The 22,771-nt window shown below is 39.3% G+C and overlaps 2 protein-coding genes and 1 non-coding gene across 13 annotated transcripts in view; all 3 read right to left on the bottom strand.

Moving 5' to 3' along the window:
• The window catches only part of utrn (utrophin), a 157,850-nt gene extending 140,846 nt beyond the window's left edge, over positions 1–17,004 (bottom strand). For 3 of the 11 annotated variants that reach the window (XM_067482981.1, XM_067482975.1, XM_067482982.1), the window contains exon 1: positions 7,836–7,989. In XM_067482981.1, the coding sequence (XP_067339082.1) occupies positions 7,836–7,917 (82 nt within the window). In that variant the 5' untranslated portion in view covers positions 7,918–7,989. Of the gene's footprint in view, positions 1–7,392; positions 7,451–7,835; positions 7,992–14,753; positions 14,914–16,571 lie in introns of those variants that run through there. The other 8 variants (XM_067482978.1, XM_067482983.1, XM_067482977.1 and 5 more) reach the window with 7 other exon arrangements.
• Positions 17,005–19,125: 2,121 nt separating this feature from the next.
• trnal-uaa (transfer RNA leucine (anticodon UAA)) lies at positions 19,126–19,208 on the bottom strand. Its single transcript has one exon. It is a non-coding gene; the product is annotated as a tRNA-Leu (tRNA).
• Positions 19,209–20,053: 845 nt separating this feature from the next.
• On the bottom strand, positions 20,054–22,746 carry LOC137102970 (syntaxin-11-like). The gene has a single exon (XM_067482922.1). The coding sequence runs from the start codon at positions 21,701–21,703 to the stop codon at positions 20,780–20,782; it is 924 nt and encodes a 307-aa protein (XP_067339023.1). The 5' UTR covers positions 21,704–22,746; the 3' UTR covers positions 20,054–20,779.
• Positions 22,747–22,771: the final 25 nt, after the last annotated feature.

Genomic DNA, 22,771 nt, shown 5'->3' with positions numbered 1-22,771 from the left:
AATCATTCAGATAATTTAAAACCTATTTCTGCTTGAGACGTAGGTTTTGCAGTATTCTTAATGTTTGTAATTTCAGAATGATGACTATCGGAAGAGCTGTGCAGAGCATAGCAAAGTGAAGCTGAATGTAGCAGAGAGTGGACTGAGTGGACTGATTTCAAATGTCATGCTAAAGTGAGTAGCACATTGTAGCTTTAATGTGGAAATCTGTTTTCATGTGCCAGTTTAATAACTCTATAACAAGAAAAGTTAATTTAATTGTTCTCATTTGTGTCAGAATATCAGATGAGAAAAAGTCAAATAGGTGACTTTGTATCTTAGACTCTGATGGCATTCTTTATAATTTCATATTAAAATAACTTTATTATTTACAGAGAGCAATACAAAAAGATAACCAGTTGTGAAAACGATCATAATTGCCATAAAACAAAAGTATGATGAAAGAATCAATTTCCTTAAAACAGAACAGTCCTTCAGAAACTGGGTGAGTAAAGAATTTGTTTTAGACGTCGGGTTAGTCGAGTGTAGATTTTTCTTTCTCGTGACTTTCCTGTATCCTCTAAATACTCAGTTTATTAAGTTGTGACCTTTTTTTTAAAAAAGTGGTATCCCTGGGGGAATGGATCAACAAGCAAATGAATTAACACCTGTGACTGAGGTCCCCTTTTAGTACAGGGTTGATAAAGTGTTAAAAGTGTGTGTGCATTTGAGCCATTATTTGCAGTGCAAAAGCACAAACAACTAAATAAGATGCCAAACGTTATGATCACCAGGCCCAGCAGTCGTTAGCTGCTTGGGATGAATGGATTGTTTTTTGTGTATGTGTTAAGGACACACCAATGCCGACACCAGTATAGCGCATTGGGCCGGATCCTTCCTTTGTGTACTCATACTCATCAGTCTGGGGAAAAAGTGGTATTGGGACATCTATAGTATGTCTGTAGCTTCTGGCTGGGTGAGAAAAGGCATAAAAACCAAGAATGTACTGCAAGAGGAACCCAGAGGGGTGGGAATGAGATAAATGGTGGTGGAAGGGAGAGGGGAAAATCTGTGACCTTGGGTTATACAAACAAAACAGGGATGAAAAGGAAGATGACCAGACATTCTGCAATTTCCACCTAATTGCAATGTTCTAGATATTTTCATTTCTAGGTCTTCTGTGTGATCCACCACAGGAAATAGGTCTACTTTTTACACCTTATAAATTCTCTGGAAACATTAGAGGACGCACTGGGACAGAGTTATCTATGTGGAAACAGACATCTGGAGGGGGAAGATTTTTAGGCGGAGGGATTAGTTGCCTTAATTGATATGCACCTTGACTTTGTGCCATTGTCTTTAAAATGCTTTAAACCATAACACTGTAAATGCCCCCTGAGAGTGTGTTGACCCATTTTTACACAAAAATCTCGGACAGATACTAAAAGGTGGTGATGGAGGAAAAAGCAAATGAAGAGAGGGATGGAGACCACAAAGGATGTATTAAAAATCAACACAAGAGGAGAGGGTGCCATAATAGAACTGATGAAAATCAATTACAGTAGATTAACTTGCAAGCAGAATTTTATTGCATCTTCTTAAAGAAACATAAAAAAAGACATGCAAACAACAAAATTTGGAAGAGGAGAAAAATTCTGGCATAAGCATTTAGAAAACAGCTCACGCTAAGCAAAAAGGGCACAGAGTAACAGGTATAGAGTTACTTTCATTATCAATTTTCCTTTTATAAAAAGGCTTAGGTGGAGACCTCCTTTTGTTATAGCCTTATCGGCACCCTGTTGAAGGGCCCCCCGAGGCCCCTGAGGAGAGGATCCCAGTGGGCTCAGGTCTCTTGGGCATCCCACCAAACAACACCTTTCTAGGACAATACACTCAATTCATACCCTGCCTCCCCCAATCTTTCTGCTGCGCCTACTCACCACAACACAGGAATGTCATACTCAAGGATCAAAGCAGAGAGTGTAGATCTAAACAAGGGAGAAAACTATTCTTTCTATGTACAACTTTAGTTACATATGCCCATGTATGTCACTTTGTTTATGTCTATTTACATCTGCCCACACATAGACATGGATATGCAGTACATCATATGTACCACTTTAGCTGGCAGTTATATGTTTAAGAAAACATATCCAGCTTTACCTGTTAAAGCATCAAGCATTAGGAAGAAAGTCTACTTATGTTAAAAATAAGTCTGTCGTAACATGTATTGGATGCCCAGTGCATTCAAGTAAAGATCTTACAATCAATACCTTTATGCTTTACTTTAAAATAACAGGTCAGGTCAGAGATTTTCATGCAAAAAATAAATTAATTTTTATTTTTTTTTTTAAATCATGAACTTCAATTCTAAAGCCTGGTTCATTGCAATAATTCAATGTATATATGTCAGTTTGATAGAAGTCAACAAACTCAAGTGTATTTTTAAAAGATCAGCGATATATCGATAGATAAACTTTATTTCGGACTACAGGTGATTGAATATGTGCAATCTTAGAACTATTATTCACTCTACATTGAACTTTAAAGAACATTGTGAACTGTCTACGACTATCAAACTTTTGATGTGTTTCTTATTCATTTTTATGAGTTGTTACTGGATTTCAGTGGGTTTTGAGCTTTTATTTTTGTCTGTTGTATTTACACCTATTTTACTTCTACCTTTGTAAATATGATAAAAAGCTGTGTAAATACTTGTCCGTGTTTCTATTTTTAATTATTTCAGGTATTTACCTAGTGCCTCAAATGTCAGTGTGTACTGGGCAGGACCACACCTGTCGGGGTGGGATTCAGTCCCGCGGCCTTCTATATCCCAACCTGATGCTCTACCCATTGAATCACCAGGCCCCCTACAGACAATGTTCAGTCCCTTACACTGACATACACTGAATTTTCTGAGAAACAAATGTTTCTCTTCCTCAACAGTAAAAAAAAGAAAGTAGTGATTACACCATGATGAGTAATCCCACTGGTATATTCTCACAACTCACTGAGCACATGCATGTGTGCAATATACTTTACGCACACCCATGCATACTCACAGCGAGTATGCATGGGTTCCTACCAAAAATACACATTCTACTACTATTCCTAAATAATTACATGCCCTTTTGTGTTGATAACTCATAGCCACTCACAGCTTTGTGTTAAAGCAAGGGTTTCCGTGAAACCAATAAAAATGGGTTCTGAAGAAATAAATCCACCCTCCCCCAATTGCTTGACCTAGTGTTGACTAACATTACATAATCAATAGTTAGGAAATTAAAAAAAAAACTAATGCTAATGAAACTTAAAAAATGACCTAACTGGGCAAGAAAAATTCACAAAAACATACTTCCCTTAAAAAGGCCAGCTGAGAATACAGAGCAGATACATAAAATATACAGCCCCAGCCCCCCAGTATATACCTCCAACTCACAGAAGGAAAGAGCCTGTGACTACAAAGCAGGGAGAATTGGGGAAACTAGGGGATTATAGAGGTGAAAAATCAAACAAACTATCACAGTTACCCCAGTGGCATCACACAGTAAACGTGAGAGCTCACAGCACAGACAAATAGATATTTACAAGGTTTAGTTGCAATATTGGGCAGCAGTTACCTTTTAAAAAAGTTACCTTTTACTTAAGATTTCCCAGTCAGTGTTTCAGTAAAGCTATGAAAAGCATTTGTTGCCAGTGAATGAGAACAGTCCATTTAACCCAGCTGTCAGGTATGGCTGAAGGCTGTCAGTGTGTTCAGAGTCACAATAAACTTGCTTTAATGACAGTGTGCCTGCTTTTGTCAGGATTCTAGTGATGACACATTAAAGCAAGCTCTTGGCTATGAAGCAACTGAAAAACAGGTTTAGGGTGTACTTCACTCTCTGGAAGTGGACTGTCTTATCTTTCAGTAGAGCACCACCCACAGCCTGCTCGAGGGCACTAACCCCGACACTGGATGGACACACACAGTCCTACAACAAACACACAGATAGGATTTCAAGCATTGTATATCACCCAACTAATACACATGCCTTCATTCATTGTCATACCCATACATTCATCCTCACAAATTCTTATGTGTTAATAAAGAAGTACACATACATGTCTACTGTATTCAATTAATTAGGAGCATTAAGCATTATTTTGACACTGTGGTTCAAGAGGAATGCATTGAATTCCGATAATTTCCCATGAATTCCTCCCTCCAGGCTCCAATGTTAACTTGTCTAAGCTTGCCCCAGCCGGCACAACATTGTTGACACTCTTCTCTCACCAAGATCTGGGTATTTGTTGGGGGAAAAAACCCTGTATGTCCAGGAAGATTAGCCCTCATTTCCACTTAGAACCAAAAAAACAAAGCACCTCTGTGGTGTTGATGTAATTAGAGGTGAACAAAAAAAGTAAGGTGAGAAATACTGACATTTTGAAAAGTCAGAGTAGGTTGATAAACTGTACTCCACAAGCCATGTCAGTCCACAAACCACATATAACAACCAACTTCACTACTACACCTTGTAAAAAGTGGGGAGATTTAACAAAGAGAAAAGAATATAAAACTTAAGTAGGTCAAACAGTTAATGTGATTGACATTCAACGTCTAATTTAGCGTTGTTGCACATTGTCAGTCCCTCAAACAGTAAATAATTGTTGTTAAAGAAATGAATGTTCATGTATTTGTATTGTATTTTTGTCTAATTAGAAATGTCAAAATAAAGAGTTTTCTTAAAAGTCTACTTTGCATTTCAAATGTAGTAAATCACGTGGCATCTTTGATGCCTTTACCAAAGAATGACTTGAAGAATAATAGTTTGCATTCATATCACTACTCAATCCAACTGTATCAGCACTTCCAAAAATCTTGAATCAATTGCATAAGTAGTGAAAATACACAGCACAGTCTAATGCACCTTAATGACTGAGTTGTGACCAAGCAATTTGTCACCCAAACCTTTCAATAGATTCTACCTCTAAGTCTTAGCCCATGCTCTGCCATATTCCACTATACACCACCACAGTGTTAAATCCAACAAGCAGCAAAAGGATTAGTGAATAACAAGAGAAATTGCAATCAGCGCAAAAAATGTTTTTGACATTCCTGTCTCACTCTCGTCTGCTTCTATTGGTCCTTGACCAGACACGGAGGAAACGATCAGTGGTGTGATCATGCACTAAGACAGACACAGCACAGTACAATACAATAGTGGAGGCATTGTGTCATGGCAAAAGCTGGAAATATACCCAACTCAAAGTTTACAACACAACACACACTCACCTCCATCTAATCTATTTGCATCTCCCCTTCTTCCAGGGAGATTCAAACTTAGAGCAACACAATACGCAGCAGCATAGGTGAGAGATGGTAAAGAATGATCATAAAATAGCTATGCTCGTCAAAAAGAGAAAGATAGAAAGGGAACACATTTGCACTGTGGAAAGATTTTACATATATTCCTTGATGCCATCTGGTAATTTATTTTTGTTTGTCTTGTTTTTTTACTGAGTGAATGTCCCTTTATTAGCAATAAAAGGGAGAAAGCTCTCTGTATTTACCACTGTAAAGACATAACATGATCCACATAATCTGATTATTAATAGGTTGCATGCAGCAAGTATGTAAATCACAAACAGTAGAAATGCTTAAGATTCAGGGTAGCACATTAAATCAGTCAGAATGTACACTCCCCTCTAAAAGTCTTGGAATAGTGAGGTCGATTCCTTTATTTTGCTGTAGACTGAAAACATTTGGGTTTGACATCAAAAGATGAATATGAGAAAATAGATCAACATTTCAGCTTTTGCTTTCAGGTGTTGACATCTGGATCTGATATACAGTGGAAGATAGCACCTTTTGTTTGGGCCCACCCATTTTTCATGTGAGTGAAATGACAGGAACAAAAAGACTTAAAATCGATTAAAGTGAATAAGACTTCATATTTAGTTGTAAATCCTTTGGTTGCAATAACTGCATGAAGCCTGTGACCCACTGACATCACCAAACTTTTGCATTCTTCTTTTGTGTTGCTTTTCCAGGCTTTCACCGCGGCCTCTTTGAGTTGTTGGTTGTTTTGGAGGGTGACTCCCTTCAGTCTCCTCTTTAGCAGGTAAAATGCTCTATAGGGTTTAAGTCTAGAGAATGACTGGCCAGTCTATAACCTTCCTCTTATTGCCCCTTATGAACTCCTTTGTTGTTTGTAAGGTGTTTTAGGTCATTGTCTTGCTGCATGATGAAGGATCTCCCAATCAGTTTGGTTGCATCTTGCTTTAAATTGGCAGACAAAATGTTTCTGAGTTCATTTTGCTGCTGCCATCTTGTGTTACATCATCCATGAAGATTAATGAGCCCGTCCCAGAAGAAGCCATGCAAACCCAAGCCATAACCACTCCACTGGATTTCACAGATGAACTTGTATCTTTGAAAGCATGAGCAGGTCCTTTCTTTCTCCAAACTTTAGCCTTTCCATTACTTTAGTAAAGGTTATTTGACTCATGAGTCCATAAATAAAATTGTATCAACCAGGATGGCCAAGTGGTTAAGGGGCTGGACTTGAGATCCAATGGGTAAACAATTTGGTGCGCAGGCAAGTAGAGCGGTTGTCCACCAATCCCCAGTTACTGTTTCGATTATTGGCTCATGTCGAAGAATCCTTTAGCAAGACTAGCAAGACACTGAACCCCAACTTAGTTGCTCCCGGCGAGTGTTGGCATAGCCATCAGAGTGTAATTGTGAGTGCGAATGGGTGAATGAGAAGCACTTTGAGTGCCAATAGGAAGCAAGGCGATTTTTTAGGCTCATCTCTGTACCTTTTGGCAAATTCCACCCTGGCCTTCGTATTTTATGCTAATGAGTGCTTTTCATCTGTTGTGTCGCCTCTGTACTTTTGTTCATGAAGTCTTCTGCAAACAGTAGATTGTGATACCTTCACTCCTGCCATCTGGAGGTTGTTGCTGATGTCACTAACATTGGTTTTAGGCCCTTGCTTTACAGGTCTCACAATGTTTCTGTTGTCAACAGCTGTTTTCCTTGGTCTACCCATTCCACATCTGTTAGTACACCACTGGTTTGTTTCTTCTTCAGGACATTCCAAATAGTTGCACTGGCTATGGTCAATGTGCAATGTGCAATGGCTCTGATTGATTTTCCATTTTCTCTCAGTTTCAAAATTTCTTGTTTTTCACCCACAGACAGCTCTCTGGTTTTCTTGTTGGTTACATTTCTTAACTACAAATGCAGTCTGAAGAGACAAAACCCAAATCTGAAACTGAGTGTAGACATTCAGTGCTATTTATTGTTCGAATATCAATATTATAAGACACATCTGGGCAAAAAAAAAAAAGAAAAAACACAAAATGGGTGTGTTCACACAAAAGGTGCTAACTTCTAAGTTATGTATAACATCCAGAGGTAAATACCTGGAAATGAAGTGGAAATGTTGCTCTCTTGTCTCATGTTCATCTTTTGATGTCAAACCCAAATGTTTTCAGTCTACAGCAAAAATAAAGGAATTTTTCTCACTGTTCCAATACTTTTAGAGGGCAGTGTATATGGAATTGAACACACTATAACATGCAAAAAAATGCAAGAAAAAAGTCTCCACAAGCAAAGGTGTCACGAATTATGTGATGTATCAGAATATTACTGGTTTGCAATCAAACTGTGCTGTATATGTCCGACTTTTTAGTTTTCAAAAACAACCAGAACAATGTGTCGAGGTTCTTTTAGGTTTTGGCAAGTTAAACTCTGGTTGGCCAATTTGTATGTTCAATTGATATACAGCTTAGTTTCCTGTAATATTTCTTAAAAATTCAATGTTGAACTCCTGCACAGACATTTAAAGACGTGCTCATCTACTTACCTAGATCAAGATTGCTTTCATTCTTTCCTTTCCTTCTGAAAAAGTTCCGCTTTCTCCACGACATCCACTTACCCAAATTCATGTCAAAAACACGTTTTTTAAACAAGAGAGGAAAAAAGAGAGAGAAGGGGGTAAAAGTCAACAAATCCGGAACAGGAAGACAAGAAGAGAGAGAGTGAGAGAGCAAAGAGAAAGAGGAAGTCAAGGTGAGAGAGCATTTATCGAGTAGGGGTGATTATAGGGTGCTGGGCCAGCTTGTGTGATGTGACATCACTCAGAGTGTGTGTGTGTGTGTGTGTGTGTGTGTGTGTGTGTGTGTGTGTGTGTGTGTGTGTGTGTGCGTGTGTGTGTCTCTGTGTGCGTGTGCGTGTCTCCCTGTATGTGTCTCTGTGTGTGTGTGTGTCTCTGCATGTGTGTGTGTCTCCCTGTGTGTGTGTCTCCCTGTGTGTGTGTCTCTGTATGTGTGTGTCTCCCTGTGTGTGTGTCTCTGTATGTGTGTGTGTGTGTGTGTGTGTGTGTGTGTGTGTGTGTGTGTGTGTGTGTGTGTGTGTGTGTGTGTGTGTGTGTGTCTCCCAGTGTGTGTGTCTGTGTGGGGCTGCAACTGACAGCTGGTCTCCCTAAAACACAAGGTGGTGTCAGAGACAACAACTCTTTCTTCCGTGTTTCTTGCTAAAAGTGACAGCAGATCAACATGACCCATATTGACCTCAGCCCTGAACACATTGCTGACACTGTGCTACAACAGCTACTTCCTTTACTAAAGTTTACATGAAAGTGAAACTATTGACAGAACCATTTAATTACTACATTTTTACAGGACAAAACATCCAACACTGTTACATGTCTGTACTGTATTTGGTAGCATTTGATGCAGATCTGTGAGCCAGTGATGTGGAACAGGGAACAGGGGAAAGGCCTGAGCCCTTTTGCTCACTAACATATTTAGTCAATGAGGGGCAACTGAATAAACAACTCTATTCCCACAGAGAGGGCAAAATAGACAGACTGAGCTAAAAGTAGAGGGACGGGGGAAGGGAAACAGAGAAAGTTCACTTTGCTTTGCTGTGTTTTGTTTTCACCCTTTCTCTCTTTACAAAGAGGAAGAGGAGGAGGAATACCACCCTGGACCACACGTGATCAACTTCTAGAATACCGCTGAATTACATCCACTTCCTTCCACAGAGGCTTTGGTCACACACTTCAGAGGAATTAATTGGTTTGGGTGAGGGTGGCCTTAGCAATTGGAATCAGAGACCAAAAGGGACTTTCCACCAGGCTGCATCAGTCATGAACCCAGAGACAGGCATCCCCTTCTCTCATTCCATCTTTGCACACCACCCAGAGAACATCCATCGGCAAGCTGCTTGAATGAAGCCATGTGAACACATGCACTAGTATACTGGCAGAAACATCTGTCCTTTTTCTCACACACCCATTTCATTTGCTTATTATAGCTCTTAAAATCCAAACCCCAAATCTGACTAATGTTTGGAAAAAATGAGTAGAACCTTTTATTTTCACATTTAACCACAAACATTTCCTAAGCTCACATAATGTTTCAAATGAAGTATGGTACAACCCCGATTCCAAAAAAGTTAGGTTGATGTGAAAACAGAATCAAATGATTTGCAAATCTTATCAACTCATATTTTATTCACAATGGAACATAAACAACATATGAGATGTTAAAATTGAGACATTTTAACATTTCATGGAAAATATTAGCTTATTTTGAATTTGATGGCAGCAACACATCTCAAAAAAGATAGAACAGGGTGATGTTTACCATTGTGTAACATTCCCTCCTCCTTAACTACTACTGTAAATGTCTGGGGAGTGAGGAGACCAGGTTTTACACGAGGAATGTTGTCCCATTCTTATCTGATGCAGGATTCTAGCTACTCAACCGTCCTGGGCCTTTGCTGCTGAAGTTTTCATTTTATGATGCACCAAATGTTTTCTACTGGTGAAAGGTCTGGACTGCAGGCAGGCCAGTTCAGCTCCCGGACTCCTCGCCAGTAAAGCCATGCTGTTGTGATGGACCCAGTATGTGGTTACTGCATATATGCAAGGCCTTCCCTTAAATAGACATCATTAGGATGTGAGCATATGTTGCTCTAAAGTCTCTATGTACTTTAAGCATTGATGGTGACTTTCCAGATGTGTAAGCTGCCCACACCATTGGCACTAATGCACCGCCATACCATCAGAGATGCAGGCTTTGGAACTGTCTGTTGATAACAAGCTGGATTGCTCCACTCATCTTTAGTCAGCAGAATAGGGCCTCCATGGTTTCCTAAAACAATTTCAAATTTGGATTCATCTGCCCACAGAACAGTTTTCATTTTGCCTCAGACCATTTTAAATAAGTTTGTGCCAGAGAACACGGCGGCGTTTATGGATCCTGTTGCAAATTAACCTAATCTGGTGTCACATGCTCCTCCATTTGTTTTTTCCAGCCTTTTGTTGCCCCTCTTCCAACTTTTTTGAGATTTATTGCTGCCATCAAATTCAAGATGAGCTAATATCTTCCATAAAATGTTAACATTTCTCAGTTTCAACATTATATTTTTTTTATGTTCTATTGTCAATAAAATTTAAAAATAATTACATTCTGTTTTTATTTACGGTTTTACCTCTTCCCAACATTTTCGGAATTGTAATAGTAATTATTATAACAATCAGTACAGTTTTGATGTTCAATGTGCTGCACAAGATTGTGGTGCATTATGGTTATTAACTTATTTGTTGTGCCTTCCTTACTTCACCCACCATCTCCCTGAGAGTCAACTTCGATTTTAGTTTGTGATCCTCACCAATCACCAAAAAGCAAGAATCAGACAACCTAATATTTTTGTTTCAGCAGCACACTTCTAACATCCATCAGACAAACATGGAAAAAACAAACCTACAGCAATGACACTACCATACTATTAGAGTGGATTCATTAGTAATAGAAAACCTGTCAAAGAACTCAAAGAGTTATCTCATACTGAAAGGGGCAACTTTGATTGCTGCAATCTCATAGGGGCAGGGGACTGAACCCCCCGAGCCACCCCTTCTGCATTTGGCCAACATCCCATCATTCTTTGCAACCTTCTGGACTAATACTGGTGCAATGTCCATAATGTAACTAAAATAACTGATGTAGAGTTTTTGGTTTCAACGCTTGCAACACTTTAAAATGGTCAAAAGCTTTAAAATGGTTGCATTATGCACCTAGTTGTAGGGCCCTTAAGTAACAGAACAAGCAATACAGTCGTGTCCTTCACCAAAGCGCACAAAAAAACTTTTAGCGCTATAAGCAAAAACAGGTCTTTCAATAGACGGTTTTAATCCCTAGGAGCTGTTTACTCAGTTGAGAAACAGTGCTCTAGCTTTTAAGGGTTAATCTTAACTCTCTCTGGGCCCTATTCTGTTTTTTTGTTTAGTAAATCCTGTCATGCAAGGAGTCAGAAGGTAGATTGGGCAACACTGGCATTGTAGCCCTAATGAGCTATGAAAAGAGGGCAGAGAGGGGGATTTAAAATGGAAGAGCTTGCTATGGAAAAAAAAGATTCACAGATAGAGGAGACTGATTTGCATGTGCATAACAACCACAAGACCATTTGAGACTTATCATTTTCTACTCTTTCTAGCCTTCACTAGGATAGTTTTAATGTCATAGTGGCTGGGAGGAGTGTCTGCATGCTGTTTGATGCTCATGTAGATGGACCAAAGAGGCAGAGTCCCACAAGCAACCACACCCGAGGGAAATGTTTTGGCATTGCTTCCATTTCCAAGTAGGATTTTGCAGCACGTGTTTCCTCCCACTTCCCAGGCAGCCACATCGAGCTAGAAAACACACTTGTGTCTATTGCTGTACAGACACATCCAGCTGTGTTCCCAGTAGATGGGACCTACAAGAACTCTCATTGCCTATAAGATCCATAACAAAAGCTGTGAAGCTGGACATCAGAGGCAAAGAAGGACAACAAAATCAGGTCATGACACATCAGAAAGAGGGGGCAACAACACTGAAAGCTCCTTTGTTTTGAATTGTGTTCAATTCTACCCACACATGCAGCCACACACCCATTATTACATATTTGCATAATAGTGTACAGTGACAGTTTAAAGTGTTTAGTCATGGTGAGACTTAATTTTCCATATAATAATAATTAAACAAGTAAAATTATCACTTTCCACACATGTACACACACAAGTACTCAGGCAATCCTGCTGCCAAGAGGCCAATAATTGAGAACCCATGACATGTAGCTGAGCTAGTATGGTGACAAACCACACCCGGCACACCCTGTTTCTGACAATAACATACCAGTTCTCTTATTAGACACAACAATATTTCTTTTATTAAATTACATGCAACACCCAAAGAAAATGTGTAAGACCATGGTCCTATGTCCAACTGAGACTGTTAAAACTTTCAATTCAATAAAGGTAACCAAATTCAAAACTGAATGCAGTCTGTGAGTTGCAAGACACCCACCAAATCATTATCATGTTTCATGGCACTACTAATTTTCTCACATCCTTAAAACACACTGACAGATGCTGTAGTACAAGAGTGGTTTTGAAACAACTCTGCCACAGCAGCACTCTCACAAACAAAAAGAAAGAATAAAGGTCAGATAAGTCACCCTAATGGATGATATTTGACATTTCATATTTAAACTCTGAAAAGGAGCACGGAACACACAGAGGGGATAGTACAGTAGATGGGGTTTCAGGAATGAACAGGAAATCCAACATTAACTTTCAAAAAGTGTTTGTAAGCTCTCCTTTACTCCACCCTTCAAAACTGCTGTGCTACGATCTGTTGCAGACCCCACACACAAAACTGTGTATTCATCATTTGTCTGTAAAAAGTTCCTACCAAAGCAGTCATTTGTCTCTAGATGCACTTTTTTCTCCAGCATTAAATTCTTCTACACACTTTCCTTGGTCCTTCATTTAACGATTTCCTCTCAATCCCTGCTCCATTGTGGCCTTGTATAACAACTTGACATACTGGAAAACATGAGCCACCTCACCCCCCAACCCCCACGCCCCTCAAGAAGCATGAGTGGGCAAATGTCTGTGGAATGAACCAGCTTGTTGACACCCATCATAGGAGGCAGAGCAAAGGCACCCCCGGCCTCAAAAACCCATTGTGGCAATGATTGTACTTTAGTCCTAGTTTACTGATTAAACAGTCATCAGATGAAATAGCTAATCTTAAACTTCAATAACAGAAAGCACACTCTTTCCACAAGATCAGAATAACTAGCTTTAACTTTTTAGCAATCAGTAATGACAAAAGAAAGACAGTATGCTGACATTGGGGTTATATGAACAATATGATCAGCATTAACACACACACCCATACATACACACACGCACGTGCAAACACACACATACATACATGCACACCTGCCTGTCAATCATTTCTCACAGTTCATGTATGAGCCCATTGTGGGGTGGAAAAAATCTCTCTCTCACCATCTACTGTGCCTTTTGGTCTTCTGATTCTACAGTAGAAAATCTTAGGGAGGTTTTCCTGTCACTAAATCAACAAATCAGTTCTATAGTTAATGGAAGCCTAATGTTAATGAAAGAAATGTTGCAAGTAAAATTTGTGAAGTCTTCAGATATTATCCTTGACCTGACCAGGTGTCACAGAGTTCACATTCTCTCTGAATAATCAAACAGAACACCTATTTTCACCCACTACTCACATACTAATAAAATCTGTCAACAAATTAAAGATTAAAAAAACTGCTAGGCCATGGCCTGTTTTCACACACATATGTTCTGCTGTTTTTCGTGGGTTGTTTTAATGTGCAGCAAAGCTACGTGATCAATTTTTCCTAGTTGCTATAAAAGAAAACATTCATTTTAAGGTTGCTAGGGAAACTTAAAACTTTATAAGAAAAGCACTGTGGTCTTGAGACAACCGCTGTAAATTACAAACTCCACCGGCCCAATGGAATTCCTGGCACAGATTCTGCCAGCACTCTGAGTACTGGATGGGTGTAGAAAGCTGGCAAATGGGCTGAACGGGATGGATAAATCTACACCTTTCTTTATATTATTTTTAAGTTTAATGTTCTTCTTTTTATGCATCAGAAATTTCCTGTAATGTGCTTTCCTGTAATGTACTTCTAACTATAAAACCACATTTTAAATAATTTGTGGCAAAGTTTTGGAAAGGTCTTTCTTTTTTCTCAATCACATTTTAATCCCACATTCCTCCATTGTAAGCAAATACCCGAACAATATAACAAAAAGTTTAATCTTGTTCCAAAAAACAGAAATAAATTCCATGTTTGAATAAAGACAGATATAGGATTCAATATTGTGCTAAACTACAGTTTGCGCAACTAAAGCACTTCCCCCTGCTAGAGCAACATCTTGTGTCACTCTTTATCTGAGGGTGGCGTCTACAAAAAAAAAGAAATGTTTTGGAATGGAATGATACACAGCGAAAGGGATCACAGGGTGTGGCTCCACAAATCCATCCCTGCATTCTTTTCTTCCCTTTTCTCTGCTGCTATTGGCCACCTTTGCTGTTACTTTCTCTTTCTCTGAGCATTTGTGTTACAGTCAACTATCTCCTGTTCTCTTCTTTGTTGCTTGCTTTGCTTCAGTCTCTTTCCCCTTGCCTCCATGGGAACTGAGGTTAACCATGCACAACAGGATTTCTGGCTCTGTGAGAGCTTCCTTTGAGGGACTGCTGTTACGCACGTACAACCAACTGTTGTGTCTATGCAGTTATGAGACAAATTGTCATTTTGTAAAGGACCAATATAACATGTGACAAATATGACATGTAAACAGGGCACTCACTCTTCTGCATGCAGTGTACTCTATATGGTTCATTAAGCAAATGCTGAAGGCACCAACCTCAACAAAGACCAAAATTATCAATGAACATACCAGATCTCCATTTAATGATGTCACTGAACTCTTCATTAGCTCCTCCCTCAGCGATGTCACTGTGTGATGCCATTGTAGCACATAAATCCAATGCTAGATTGGTTGAGATCTTGTGTTACAGTGCCTCTCGACGCACAGTCTAAAAGCCCTTTTTCTGCACCTGTAAATAAGAATACAACTTGAAGTCAAAATCAGAGAGCTCCATAGTTGCTCATGTGTCACTAAACTTTTATTAGCAGTTTTCTCTGCTTTAATGCGACCTTAGGCAGAGAAATCTCAAAATAAGATCTAGAGAGTAGACAGAGTGCAGTGAAGACACAGATACAAAACACTCACATGGAACATCATACACCTCAGTATCTGCTCAACAGTTTGGTGAAAGAAAGTAACTGGTTTGACATCACGACCCCAGGCTGACAATCTCAACACTTATTTTAGTGCAAAATGATTACTCTAACTGACTCGTGGTTTTGATTTGTGTGAAGCTCAGGAACAAACAAGTCGATGGTGTCAGAGTTTAAAACACCCACAAAGCATCTAGAAGTAGTGAAATTGGTCTTTGGCCAACTACCACAGACATTTGTTTTTGTGTGCTTGTTTTGCTATGATTGGTCCCCACTAGCTATCACACAAGCTCAGTCTTGTCATATCTGATGCTCTCTTACAATGTTGAATTCAGGTTTCCCATCTGCTGATTCTAATGACTGAGGTGACCAGCTGCTGCAAAACAAGTTCATTTCAGAGCCTGAGCAAGAATTCTGTTAAAATTGAATAGCTAACCCTGGACTATTGTTCCTTATTTCTGATTATTTGTCTTGTGCTAATATTTGTAAAGTGGTTCTAACTGTTGCTTTTCAATTCCATACGGTACACTGAGATGTGTGCTTTTAGTTAGCTCCAAAAGAAAAAGACCACCTATCACAACCTGCAAATGTTCAATCTCCCCAAGTGAACAGGTCAGCTGCTTCTGCAGCTTCCCTGTTTATTTTTCTGAGTCTTGTTGCAGCTTTTGAGATCTGCTTCTGGGTGTAACTTTTATCCATGTGCTTGTGGTCTGTTTTAATTCACAGTGTCCTTTCAATAAAAACTCAGCCATGTTCACTCCCATATTAGCCCACGTTTACCGTGTATGGAGTTTTATGTGCAGTTTTATCAAGCGGTGCTTGTTGAGTTACAGTTCTTGAAGGATGATGCAAGACCCAAAAATATCTACTGTAAAATCCAAGAAAAGGCAGTCGCATCTTACTTTCACATTTCAGTTCCTCCCGCTGATGACAGTAGTTTTGACAACCGAGGCAAACTGAAGGGACATGCAAACCAGTTGAATCTGAACTCATGAAGCTGTACATTTAAACAGCCACAATTTCAGTGCGCTGCTTTATCGGTTAGATGATTTGAACCACACCAGACTGTAAATGCCTTTGGCTTGAACCCACTACGTTTGCAGCACTCGTGTGCTGTGTTAATCCGGCGAGATTACGGCCCCACCGACGAAAAAGCACCATGATACTACAACACACATAAGGAGACTGTTAAACAGTAGGGCGCCCCTGTCGTAGTTAATGTTTTATCTCTACGGTGTGACTGTCAGCCGTGAGACCTTGCAGACTTTCCATGGGACTTTAAATCTAGTTGCAATGTGCAACGCCTCAATTTAAGGAAAACCCGTGATAGTTAGATCTCTTGTTTTCAGCCTGTTCTCTTTCAAATGTTACGTTAAAGACCAACAATAAAACCACTGTTTGCTCTATTCTGTTTACACAATGACGGTTACAGTTACAGGTCCGAGCCATTACATGGATCTGGTCACACACTCACCTCTACAGTCACCAAGGAGTCAGGAGACGTGTTCCCTGGAAACAACTCCAAAACGCGTAGAGTACCAACAGGCAAACTAAGTAAAATATACTGAGTACTTCCCAAAGAATACAAGAATTTCATTAATTTACGGCATTTTCTGCGACATACGAGGAACTCTCTAACGTTAGCTAACTGAAGTGACCCGTCCTCCAACCGCATCCAGTCCACTATGTGCCAAAAAAAGCTCTCAAGAGACGCCTCTCTGTCAGGCGAAGAAAAGCAAATCTATCGCAATCTTAAAAACACACGACAGGTTGTTCTTGGAAACGGAGTGATGATTATTACATTTTACGCAGTACTGCGGACTCAGGTCCCACAACTTTGTTGACTTCGTCCCCCGCTGCTTCTACCGACTGCAAGCAACACAGTCAGCTAAGTTTACAGGAAGTGTTTGAATACGTCCTTTAAAGTAAAAGAGACTAAAGAAGCAACTGGCATTGGAAATCGCTGTTGTTGCCTTTTGTGGCAATTGTGAAGGACAATGAATGAAATAACAAAGGTCATGCTGGTATGTCCCACCGATAGCTGCTAATCAATTGCCATAATTAATTATTTCACGCATTACAATCGCAGCACGTTTATTTTGACAATCGTAACCGGAAGCCCGTTGTTCACTCTATGTGGCTCGACACAGATCTGGAGCCTTTTCCCTCGGGCTGTAAAACTTTTCCTGGCGAGATGGAAACATGGCGCGGTGTGCGTCACGTGACCTAACACCATTAAAACCAGTGATTCCCACCGGAAAACAAAAGGCTTTACAAGAAACTTTAATTGTGGAATAATAACTGGAATGTTTATCATAATCCAGGGATTTCGAAAAACGCCCACGAAAAAAGAACTCAAATTGACTATTTAAATAAAGCCATTTATTTAAAGGGCAACTTCACCAATTTTTAACTTGCTCCCCATGGCTTTAGTTTAGGGTGTAAATATACAATACAGTGCTTTTAAACTTCTCTCTGAATTTATCATATTACAATATCTCTCTTCTTCTGGCTGAAAAATGCCTCCAGATGACATCACTTGGAGAAACCTTCAGCTTAGATTGTGATCGTGGTCAATCTACTTGTCCAGAGCTCCCTCAGATGATATTATCTGAACTCCTAATGATGTAAAACTCCCCTGGGTGATGTCGTTTTAAAGCATTATTGTATATTTGTAAGATTCCTAAACATATTAGCGTACACCAGAAAAGGTCGTGGAATAACTCCACTAAATTTCCATTGTTTCAGAATGAATATATTCAATAAATAATGAATTTATACAGCATGTTGTACACATTTTATTCACAAAATGCAAACAAAAACAAATGCAAACAGACTATTCATAGCTGAATTATTAAAATATATTTCCATGTTGCGAAATAATAAAAACAGCAATAATATAATTGTAAACACTCTACCCCATCTTTTGGCAAATTTCATTTTGCTCTACTGTGTGATGTGATGGCCTATCAAGCAACAACTTTTCCAGCACTTGGGGGGACTGATCAAAAGACTGAAGCCCACTGGAAACAATCGGAAAGTTTGCGGATGCAGAGATGTGAATCTTCCATTATAAGCCTTCATCCTTCGCCCTGCCCCTTCGCAGTTGTAAGGGCTCTTTTGGGAATGTGTTTTCTCACATAGCTCAAAGAAGAAGCTCAATTTCATAAATTAGTGCTTACTCAGGTCTCGAAATGCTATCAAGTAACAGCATATTTGTTTGGTGGTTGCTATAGAGGCGGCAAAAGGACAACTGAAACTCACTTATAAGTTTACAGATATATTTACAAAGATGAATATGTACATTTAGGAAATCTCAAAGATTCCAAGTCACTTTTATACAGTTGTATACACTTACAACAAAACTAAACATATGATACATATTGTGTTTGTCAACAACGTACTACACAAGACCTATATAGAATTTCAATTTTTCATTTCATTTTTTTCCATATAGACTACAGAATTGTGACTACAGTGCAACTAACTTATAAATACTACTTTAGAAGAGTTTTAGCTATTTTCTATGAAGAGTTTCCTGTGGTAGATGACTGGGTATCTGTGAGTCAAAGGCATCGCCCTACCGATAAAATTAAAGTGTATACTGTAGGCCCTCAGTGCCCACTGCTGGTCTCCAGTGAAGATATTGCAAGAAGGGTTTAGAGCGTCCTCCTATGTCTCAAAGATGCACTACTCCTAAATAGATTTTTAAACAATAGGGGCTGTTAGATGTGCGTTCCGCATAATGATGATAATGACCAAATAATGTTATATAATGGTATTCTTGCATGGACACATGCGCTTAATGTTTGGATACTTGGTCTGCATTAGGCGTGTATGGAGGCTCTGTATCTGTGGCATTTTATCATACCGGTTATTAACAATATAGTTATTCAGTATTGCAAAATGAGTGGAACTGGTGCGACGTGTTAAAAGTTAACAAACCCGTTATGTTCAAAAAAAGTCTCGTCGTTATCGACGATAGTAGTTTGTTGGAGAATGTTTTCGTTCAACTTGACAAAATTGTTTACCAGGAGTGGGGTTCGAACCCACGCGGACACATGTCCATTGGATCTTAAGTCCAACGCCTTAACCACTCGGCCATCCTGGTTGATACAAAGAACCCGCCACAATTCCTCTTCAAAACATCGATCGTCTTCTCTTTGCTTGAAACTATATGCGCAATTGCACTAGTAATGTTTCAAGGAGGTGCCCAAATGTAGCCAGTAACATTAGCTTCTACGTTCCAGCGCGAACTTGCTAATGCCGTGTATAAAAACAGCTTCAAACGGTCATAGGCTGAGTAATATATGACATGGCGCTGCCAGAAAAACCACATTACTTCCGATATCCACTGTAATGTCTGTATTTACAACTAGAAAGTTAGTTAGTCGCTACTAGAACCACCAGGTAGTTAATAGCGTCAGCATATGCTAACATAACTAATAGCACTTAGCTAGTTACTAGCTTACCGCTACAACGCTGACTTAACCCAACACACGCGTCTATTTCGCTGTCATCTTACGTCACACAGACTGTTTAGTTACCTCTTTGCCCAGGATGGTAACCAAACAAGGGCCTTAGTAAATCAAATCTGATCACCAAGTTAACGTTTTGCCAGATAAAGTAGTAACTGTGCACAACTTCACCCCCTGGTCCTCACTGCATTATAGTATTTCATTTTTATTCCACTCTTTATGATGGATAGTTTAGCTTTTACAGTGAGATTATAAATGTGTAAGGACTGGATTATAATCTAATGAAACGTTGTGAAATTATATTTTGGAGGTCTACATTATTTCTATAAATTAATAAAAGACGTTTCTTAAAATCCTCACTCCCTGTTAATATAATTTGCCTTATTCCAGGATCAAAGAGTCTGATCTTGATGTCACACTATAAAAGGAAACTGGATGATGGACCATATGACCGTCTCCTATTCGGGCTAAAGTTTTAGCAACTTGGGTATTATTGGGAATTATTTCATATCCAAGTGCCATGTGACCCTCTAACATGACCCAGCTATGATAGTTTTGCCAAGAATAACAAATTTGAATTTAGCACAGCACACAATTTATTTTGCATGTTAGTAAGTCTTTAAATGGTAACAGTTTCAACTGAAATAACATCAGTTTCAAATGCATGTAACCAAAAAAAAAAAAAAAAGAAAGTGAATCAAATTAAAGTCAGCTGGTAATTCCAGAGACTGAACAGCTAAGCTTTACAAGGCCATCAAGTTAGTTTGTTTCTTGTTTGAAATAGCAGTTTCAAACAACAAATAGTTCCGTCAAAATTACCATAAAGAGATGCACAACAGCAAGGAAAATGCAAAATTAACAAATTATGAACAATGACCTAAACATCCCCAAAAAAGGCACAAATGACCAAAAAAAAACAAAAAACCACAAAGACATCACGGACAGATCAAAATGGCCTCCTGAGAACAACCAAGGAAAGGCTTCCCCACCCATCATTTTGATTGTTTTGAGTCTGGTTGTTTCCGTATGGTATTTTTGTCTGTTTTGATGTCATCTGTCCGTCATTTTGTGCATACATGGGGCAAAAGGATTGATTTGCAATGAATAAACTTAATAACTTAAAGTAACTTTATAAAATAAATGTTTCAAAGATCCATAAAATTGTTTAAAGTCAAAATAAGTCCTAAAACATTTGTTTAAAAGTCTAACTCGGTAGACAGGGGCAACATTTCCGACAAGGATTTTTCTTCTTGTACTTATAGGCCATCTTGAAGTTAGTGGTGGTTTCTTCAACATGATCCTCGACACCACAAACATTAGCCTCAATGTTGTTGAGCATGGATCCCTGCTTCTCCACCAGCATGGCTATGTCCAGGAACAGTTCACGGATCTCCTTCATCCTAGCTTCCAGCTCCACCAGTTCTTTGTGTCTTCCTTTGATCTCATGCAGCGCCCAGTGGGATGAGTTCACCCTTTGTGTCTGCAGGTTTTGGGATAGCTCACCCCATCCTTCACCACCTTTGTCCACCAGGTTATCCAGCTCTTCAGCAGTGATTTCAGTCCCCAAAATAGAGGCTTGCCTCTGTAGCCTTTCTCGACACGCAATCCTCTGCATCTCCTCAGCCTTATTGTAGGCAGTCAAGACATTGTGGAAGGATTGGGTCAGGGTCTCATACTGAATTCGGGCAATGCGACTAACAGCAGCATGGGGACCTTTTTTCTCTTCCAACAGCCTCCTAGTCTTACCCAGGGACTGCAGGCGGGAGTGCAAAGCCTCTGCCCTTTGCTGGATTCCCCTGGCGATGGAGTCAGAGCCTTTTTTGAGTAGTGTCAGACGCCGTACAGTGGTGCTAAAGCGTTCGTTGTGTTTTGTCAGATGCTTAACCTCTAAATGGAGCAGAGAGATATCCTTGCGTATATAGTGGGCCTCCATCAGGAGCTCTTCAATAATTGAGGAGTTCTCATATACTACTGCTTGTTGAGACAGGGTCACAGTTTCTACTTCAACAGATTCACAAAACTCTGGCACAGAGTCCTTCTCCCCACTAATTGCCCGCAGCTTCTCCAGCATGTCCCGCATTCTGTCTGAGATACCAGGGTTAAACAAGATGTAGGTAATTAGGCTCATCTTAACTCTTTAAATCTATATCTTTACTGTAAAAAAAAAACAAAAACACATGTAATATCTTGGGAATTATGCTCCCTCTTGAGGGTTATGGTGGAGTTTTCCTTATCAAATTAGAGGGTCCAAGTGTAGAGGTCTTTATGTTATACACTAAATTCTCTTGAGGCAACTTTGTGATGGGCTACATAAGTACAATTTTTTAGTACTATATCCTTTAAAATAAAGAGGTCTAAACACTGGTAAATGGGATTAAATATGTTACTGATTGACTATATATTCAAGCAAGCATTATAGGCACACTGCGCCTGGTGCATATAGTTACTAGTCAGTTCATCTACAATAGGTTTTATTTCTGAGCAGCAGTAGTCTTGCTTGAAATGCTATCATTTAAAGCTGCCTGGTTAGTGTAGCACTAATGAAGTCCTATAAATAATTGGTCAGTTGATACAGGTGCCTCTGTTTTATCCATTTCTGGTAAAATCAAATCTAATTATTAAATTTAAGTAGCTTACCCTTATTTTTTGCCTTCCACAATATCAGAAAACAATTCCTTCACTGTGTTTTATACTAAGGCATTTTCGTAATATGATGAAGGATGATGGCATCTGCTGTGTGTTAAGCATGTTTGTAACTACCTCCCTTTTCCAGGTGACAGACAGAGACCTTCTTAATAGGACACACAATCCTTCATTGACAAAGACACTTTTTTTGTTTTTACCTTTTCCCACTCTCTGTTCACGTCAGGAAGTAGAACACTTGAACATCAACATGCCTGTCAAAGTATGCATCCAGAACAAGTGCTCATCTGATGAACTAGAACATCTTAGACAGTGCATGAGTAGACTTCTGCAGACAAAGCTGTCCTTTATTTGTAGATTAATTACACCTGTGTCAGGGGTGTCATTGAGAAGAGGGCCATTTAGGAGGCCATGGGCTGCAAAGAACACCAATAACTGGAAAATTATTATTTATAATAGATATTATAAGACAGTTGTCAAAGCACCAACAATTGTTTGCAGTACTCCTGATGTGTCTGTGTTCCTAAGTGATAACTCAGAGAACTTGCAATTT

The sequence above is a fragment of the Channa argus genome, chromosome 17, assembly GCF_033026475.1.
Source record: "Channa argus isolate prfri chromosome 17, Channa argus male v1.0, whole genome shotgun sequence".
Taxonomy (NCBI): domain Eukaryota; kingdom Metazoa; phylum Chordata; class Actinopteri; order Anabantiformes; family Channidae; genus Channa; species Channa argus.
Note: the sequence above shows the minus strand (reverse complement) of the source record. Positions and strands in the feature narration are given on the sequence as shown.

Bases quoted from the DNA above. Each gene is read 5' to 3' on its own strand.
- LOC137102970 (XM_067482922.1), bottom strand. From the start codon at position 21,703: ATGAGCCTAATTACCTACATCTTGTTTAACCCTGGTATCTCAGACAGA.